This window comes from Sinocyclocheilus anshuiensis, unplaced genomic scaffold (genome assembly GCF_001515605.1).
Source record: "Sinocyclocheilus anshuiensis isolate Anshui unplaced genomic scaffold, SAMN03320099.WGS_v1.1 scaffold330, whole genome shotgun sequence".
Classification (NCBI taxonomy): domain Eukaryota; kingdom Metazoa; phylum Chordata; class Actinopteri; order Cypriniformes; family Cyprinidae; genus Sinocyclocheilus; species Sinocyclocheilus anshuiensis.
Genome location: NW_015547689.1, coordinates 1,810,900 through 1,817,975, shown reverse-complemented (window position 1 = coordinate 1,817,975; position 7,076 = coordinate 1,810,900). Strand labels below are relative to the sequence as shown.

General features: G+C 35.6%; 2 protein-coding genes across 5 annotated transcripts in view; one reads left to right on the top strand and one right to left on the bottom strand.

Moving 5' to 3' along the window:
• The window catches only part of LOC107703491 (solute carrier family 35 member F2-like), a 6,521-nt gene extending 4,828 nt beyond the window's left edge, over positions 1–1,693 (bottom strand). For 2 of the 3 annotated variants that reach the window (XM_016506114.1, XM_016506113.1), the window contains exon 1: positions 1,576–1,693. Coding sequence is in view for 1 of the 3 variants with exons in the window: in XM_016506113.1 (XP_016361599.1) it covers positions 1,576–1,597 (22 nt within the window). In the remaining 2 variants the exon portion in view is untranslated. Of the gene's footprint in view, positions 1–1,476; positions 1,510–1,575 lie in introns of all 3 variants that reach the window. The other variant, XM_016506115.1, reaches the window with a different exon arrangement.
• A 544-nt stretch (positions 1,694–2,237) lies between these two features.
• LOC107703544 (cullin-5-like) overlaps positions 2,238–7,076 on the top strand; it is a 9,665-nt gene continuing 4,826 nt past the window's right edge. The window contains exons 1-12 of one of the 2 annotated variants that reach the window (XM_016506220.1): positions 2,238–2,470; positions 3,063–3,172; positions 3,411–3,510; positions 3,654–3,830; positions 3,976–4,117; positions 4,206–4,351; positions 4,885–4,965; positions 5,104–5,197; positions 5,531–5,661; positions 5,853–5,960; positions 6,682–6,746; positions 6,900–7,032. In XM_016506220.1, the coding sequence (XP_016361706.1) occupies positions 2,447–2,470; positions 3,063–3,172; positions 3,411–3,510; positions 3,654–3,830; positions 3,976–4,117; positions 4,206–4,351; positions 4,885–4,965; positions 5,104–5,197; positions 5,531–5,661; positions 5,853–5,960; positions 6,682–6,746; positions 6,900–7,032 (1,311 nt within the window). In that variant the 5' untranslated portion in view covers positions 2,238–2,446. Of the gene's footprint in view, positions 2,471–3,062; positions 3,173–3,410; positions 3,511–3,653; positions 3,831–3,975; positions 4,118–4,205; positions 4,352–4,884; positions 4,966–5,103; positions 5,243–5,530; positions 5,662–5,852; positions 5,961–6,681; positions 6,747–6,899; positions 7,033–7,076 lie in introns of both variants that reach the window. The other variant, XM_016506218.1, reaches the window with a different exon arrangement.

The following is a 7,076-nucleotide window of genomic DNA, read 5'->3' as shown; positions in this document are numbered from 1 at the left end:
AAAAAAAAAGTTCTAGATGTTTAGGTTTATGAAAATGATTTATGAACGAAGTTTTATATAAAATATATATTTTATGAAACATGTTGAACTCTATACCTGCTAGAAAATCAAAGCCATAAATCTAAACTAGTTGTATTCCAAATGTGAGGTTGATATCTCAAAAAATGAGCTTTCAGTAAGATTTTGTTTGGGCGCAGTACCAAATTTTCCCCATTAGATGCCAGCAAAACTCTGCTGGTGCACACAGTGGTTGGATTTGTGATTTGCAGTAGAGTTTTTCTCTCTCAAATATTACAAGAACACACATGCTAGGGCTGTTGCGGTGAGGGAATTTCCCTTGCGGTAATTTTGAGTGGAGCGTGGTATGCGGTATTATCACACCCACACATTTTTTTTTTTTTATGACACACATACAAACCACACTCTGACATCCATACCAACACACCCAAACAATTATAGCTGCATTATTTATCCAATTGGCTCTATAATATGCAGAAGCAGAAAACAGAAATAAAGCGAGTATTTTCTTTATAGGTCAAACCTGAAAAAATGGCACCATCCGGTAAAAAAAACAGTAAAAAATAAAATTTTAAAGACTTGCCAATAGAATGAAAACCTATCAACAAAAATTGCATAATTTTACAGTTAAATGGCACTGCGATTAAAAATAGCAGTTTTAATGGGTTTCAATGGGGACATTCTTGTCCTTGAGGTCCTGAGAGGAAACATTTTTTGTACCTAGTGCAAAACAGATTTATTAAAGGAAATGTAAGTGAAATAGTAAAATTCCAATAAAAATACACACCTGTGCAAAAATGTATGCACTTGGCAATAACACAGGCAAAATTATAAAAATAAAAAAAAAACTGAAAAGGACAAAAATGTCCAAAATGTCGCACAAGGGTTAATATCACTTAAAGTTCATAAAATCAAAAGAAATTTTGCCTTTTTTTATATATACTTACCAATGTTAAGACTTAAATAAGTGTATAATATTCTATAAAGAAAACCTATACTGACTTGATCAAGACATATAAAAGCCTCTAATATACAGTATATGACTTCAAATACTAAAGATCACCATGTAGCAATTACAATTCACTTTAAATTAATTTAAAATAAACTTTATTAAAAAAAAACATAACATCAACATAAGCCTGATATAAATAGCTGAAGATTGTAAAAAAAAAAAAATAATAATAAAATAGGTTCAACGGCTCTGTAAAATTAGTGTTGTTTGCATATGCAAACTAGTGCTTCGGCCACAAATGCGAAACATCTGAGAAGGTGTGATGGTTGTAGTGCGGCAGTTCTCAGAGCACGTGGCGCTGTCGGGCACAATGTAAAACAGAGCAAACAGTTTCTTGTTCACAGAGATTAAAATAGGATGAACTCATTAATAAAAAAAAGGAATTAATTATTATGCGTTTTAGGTTCGAAGTTGCGTAGCTTGATAGCAACAAGCAAATCTCTTACCTTTTTAAGAGTTAGCCATGCTGTTAGCTAAGGCTAAAAACAAAACACAACGTCACGTGTTTACAAGTTAAAGAATAAAACCGAGCGTCTGTTAATTACCTGAATATAATTGATCCGTCATGTCTGTAGTTTACGGATTATCAGTTAAAATCCAACCACAGTATCATCTTTTCAACGAAAGCGAGGAAAGGCACTTGGTCAATTTAAAGCCCCGCCCATTTCCCCAAACAGCCAATTGGAGCTTAAATGTAGTTCCTCTTTATTAAATTGTGGCCAACGGCAGAGACGCGTGCTGTTTACAACTACTACACGGAAGTTGTGTGCACTGGGCATCCTACATCGATTAGAAATTCACTTTATTAGATATAAAGATTGATAGTTTTGAAATTGCTATATTTAACTGAGCCGTTACATTTATTTCTAGCGGTGATTAATGAGAACTGAGAGTAGATTTCGAGACGAATCTGTATCTGCAGCTACTCGGCCTTCGGATTGTTATGGGAAAGAACCCATCGTGTCCTTGGACCAAACTGGCTCCAGATTATCACTATTCATACAGTAGTTTGGATTCAAAGATATGCTACTCCTTAATATAATTTGGTTGAGAGCTAAACCCTCAAGGACAGTACATTTCGTGTGACCCTGCTCGATTAAATGTGAATTTCTTATTTATTAAATATTTATCACAATAGTGTCATGATGATAAAAGCAAACGTGTCATCCTCTATCAAAATTAATTATAGTGTGTGTAAATTAGTATGCGCAGAATAGAAAGCTATGTAGATGCATTCATTATCTGCTCCTTTAATTAAAAAAGTTTCTTTTTTTAATTCCCTCTTTCTATAAAATATCAATATATGCATGAATAAACAGCAGTATCAGTGCTGCTGATGCAGTCTGTCCCAATGCTCCCTAGCAACCAAACCTCTTCAAACATCGCGAGACCGCACGGGGACTGAGTTGAAGAAACATGGCGACGTCTCATTTATTGAAGGTAGGAGGTTCCTGGATGTGAGAATATTTTGCATCGTTTGCGTCTCCCGTAATGTTATAACAGCGATCCTATGACCCAGTCACTGTCCGCTTCTAATTGCATCGCTAAACATGACGCGTTGACTTAAAACGACATTGTTCGAATTGTTGTTTGTATCTAGTGGGGCTTTGTGCTATTATTATGATGTTTAGGGTTCAGAGCTCAATTTTAGGATGCCTTTTCTCACTGCACAGTCACAAAACTGACTGCTATCTATCATGAGGCTGCATATGGATAATGAGAAAATATATATACATGCGTATTTTTTCCTGAATAAAGTTGCAACATTGCAGAAGCTACATTTATTCAGCCTGTGCATACCTCATTTATGTCAAGCCTGAAGCTCACCTGATGCCTCTGGTTTCTAATCATACAGCTGTAATAATTGATCTACACGTATTAAATTGAACTTTACCTTCTGTTACTGATTTGTTTGAATACTTGACAGGAAGTAAAATACTCAAAATTCTCCTGTCTTCTTGCATGTGCATAAATGCATAAGGCCTATCATAATTTTAAAGAAATGTTTATTGTCCTGGTTCTCCTTTTTCAGAATAAAGGCTCCCTGCAGTTTGAAGATAAATGGGATTTGATGCGGCCCATTGTTTTGAAGTTACTCCGTCAGGAGTCAGTTACTAAGCAGCAGTGGTTCGATTTGTTCTCGTAAGTTGTCTTCGATGTGAGAGTCTGGGCTGACAGAAATATCAAGGAGTCAGAGTACATCGAGACCGATGTGTTTTTGTATTTTTATTAAACTGACAGTTCTGTTTGGGTCTGATGGTCAATAATATCAATCAGGACTAACAACACGTTTTAAACCATTGTTTACATTGCTTAAAATGTTACACAGTGAATATAGTCAGCTTTTCGACGTTCTCTAAATACTGTGTTTGATTTGCAGAGACGTCCATGCAGTGTGTTTATGGGACGACAAAGGCCCGTCAAAGATTCACCAGGCTCTGAAAGAAGACATCCTAGATTTCATCAAGCAAGCACAGGCGGTACGTACTGTATACTACTTTTGCACATATAATAAAGTGAAGTAAGTTCATTTTTCTCTGAAGAATAGGTAAGCCTTATTTCTATAATCCTGAATGTTTCAATGCATATTGTTTCTATTCTTACTCTTTCTGATCTACTTCAGCGAGTACTTAGTCATCAGGATGACACGGCTTTGCTTAAAGCTTACATTGTGGAGTGGAGGAAGTTCTTCACACAGTGTGATATTCTACCTAAACCCTTCTGCAAGTTGGAAATCACCCTGCTGGGCAACCAGGGGAGCAATAAGAAGTCCAATGTTGAAGACAGTATTGTTAGAAAGGTGGATTTTGTGGATTTTAACCATATACTTTACATCAATCTAAACTATACTGCCTTTCTCATTTAAATGCAGTTATTATTGTAACAATTGATGCATAACATCAATATACAAATCTATCCTAATCATTTGTTGTCTTATTTGTAAGCTTATGCTGGACACATGGAACGAGTCTATATTCTGTAATATAAAGAACCGGCTCCAGGACAGTGCCATGAAACTGGTCCATGCTGAGAGATTAGGAGAAGCGTTCGACTCGCAGCTTGTCATCGGAGTGCGGGAGTCATATGGTAAAGCTCTCATAATACTGAGCCTCTCGGGTTCTGTCCAGATGGACCTCTCCTGATGGACACTCCTGTCTTCTGCTCTGTCTTACAGTGAATTTGTGTTCCAATGCTGATGACAAGCTCCAGATCTATAGAGAGAATTTTGAGAAGGCATATCTAGATTCCACTGAGAGGTTCTACAAGACACAATCACCTTCCTATCTGCAACAGAACGGCGTTCAGAATTATATGAAATATGTGAGTGTGTTTTCAAACTGCTTTCCTACCTAAACTAGAAAAATGTGGGTGACACTAGTTTAAATGCACTATGTTGTAATTTTAATATACTTATTATTTATGAATTTATTTATATATTTTTGTATAATATTGTAGTATTACAATAGCAATACAATTATGTCTTAGAATTATTACTATTATTATATCCCCTTCAGAACAATTGCATCTGAGGAATAATGATTTTCAGTTTCAGTTAAAAATTAGTAAAGTATTTTCTTTACTTAGATACTGTTCAAGTTTTATTTGCTTAATGTTGTGGCAATTTTTTTATCCTGTAGTATCGAAGATGGTATTGAATTGCAGTAATTCTCAAGGTATTAGATTGAAATTAAAAATTCCAGTATCGTGACAACACTAGTGGCTTTCTGCTCCAGTGGTTTATTTAACAAGCTTTTATGTGTATGAATGGTAAATCACAGCACATATCTGGAGTGTCATTATTATGTCACAATATTTGAGAGTTGTTCATCCCAGATGGTGCTTTTGATTGACAGGCAGATGGCAAGTTAAGAGAAGAGGAGAAGCGTGCACTTCGATATCTGGAAACCAGACATGAATGTAACTCCGTCCAGGCAGTGAGTGTTCTCTGCTCCAAAACAACAACCAGTGGTGCCGCATTATTAAATAATGCTCAGCATGTACTGTAGTGTGCATATGTCTTCCTCACATTACTAACACTGGGTGCTCGGTTTGTGCCTTTTGCATTCATTCAGCTAATGGAGTGTTGTGTGAATGCGCTGGTGACGTTGTTCAAAGAAACAATCCTGGCCGAATGTCTGGGAATGATCAAGCGGAACGAGACAGAGAGTGAGTACGGCAGGAGCTCTGGCACCAAAGGCTCCGCAAGTTCAGGTTGGCAATGGGATACGGTTCCCATCTATATCTGGCCAAAACCTCCCCACCCATCCCACCATCTGTGTGTTTGTGTGCCAGTCATTGAGTCCACCAACCCATTTCAACTGTAAACAAACAGCATACAACTATTGTATGTAAAAGGAATGGAAATGTCAAATGTTAGCGATACCTGCCTTTTGGCTTTAGAGCTTCTTAGACTGGGATGTCATGTTTTTAGGATCACAATAACAGCATTTTTTAATGTTACTAAAGTGTGTTTTTTGTGCTGTTGGTGTGTTTCCTCAGAGCTGCACCTCATGTTCTCGCTGATGGACAAAGTGCCCAGTGGGATTGAGCCGATGCTGAAGGACCTGGAGGATCATATCATGAGCTCAGGTCTGGCTGATATGGTGGCCTCAGCGGAAACCATTACCACAGTGAGTAGAGACAGTAACTGCTTTTCATTATCTGGCAGATGCATCATGGGTCCTGTATATGCATCCAGTTTTTGGTAGTGCAATCACTGAGCGATCTAGAAAGAAATTTGTTTTTATTTATCCTTGTGATAATATATAATATGTCTCCAAACTGTTTCTGAAAAAAATGCTCTGACATTATTTTTTTTCAGGACTCTGAAAAATATGTTGAGCAGCTCCTAACATTGTTTAACCGCTTTAGTAAATTAGTTAAGGAAGCATTCCAAGATGATCCACGTTTCCTAACAGCCAGGGATAAAGTAAGTGTCAAGAGGATTTATCCTTCAAACCATTCACTGTAAAAGGATATATAAAAAAATATATTTATAAATATTATTTACAATTCTTTTTTAGATTTATTGGATAAAATAATATTACAATATATTTATATAAGCTATATAAATATACATTACTGTTCAAAAGGTGGGAACAGTAAGATTGTTTTTATTCAACATGGATGCATTAAAGTGATTCAAACTGACAGTTTTAATCACAACACATTTATAATGTCACAAAATATTTCTGTTTTAAATAAATGCGGTTCTTTTGAACTTTCTATTAATCAAAGATTCCTTAAAATGTATTAACTGTTTTCAACACTGATAGTAAGAAATGTTTCTTGAGCACCAAATCAGCATATCATATATATATCATATATTTCAGAAGGATCATGTGACACTAAAGACTAATGGCTGCTGAAAATTCAGCTATGCCATTACATTTTAAAATATACTAAAATAGATAAGTTATAATATTTCACAGTATTACACTTTTTACTGTATTTTTGATCAAATAAATACACCCTTGGTAAACCCCTTAAAAAATCTCACTAACCCCAAAATTTGAACGGTAATGTACTGTATGTGGGTTTTTTTTTTTTGTTTGTTTGTTTTTTTGTGTGTGTTTTGTTTTTTATGAAGTGGAGAAGTGGTTTCCATTTTTCCATTCTTATTTTATTATTTTATATGCATATTTATGCAGGCATACAAAGCAGTTGTGAATGACGCCACAATATTTAAACTAGAGCTCCCTCTAAAACAGAAAGGGTAAGGCATCTTAATATATATATATATATATATATATATATAAATATATGTATGTATGTATGTGTATCTTCTGAAAATTTTAAGAAAAATTGAAGATTTAAAAAATATATTTTAAATACTATCTGGGTTGTATTATCTGTCCTTTGTTTGCAGTGTGGGTCTGAAAACACAACCAGAGTCCAAATGTCCAGAGCTGCTGGCCAACTACTGTGATATGCTCCTTAGAAAAACTCCATTGAGCAAGAAACTCACCTCAGAGGAGATAGAGGCCAAGCTGAAGGAAGTGGTGAGTGAGTGAGTGAGTGAGTGAGGGGGTGAGTGGGTGGAGTG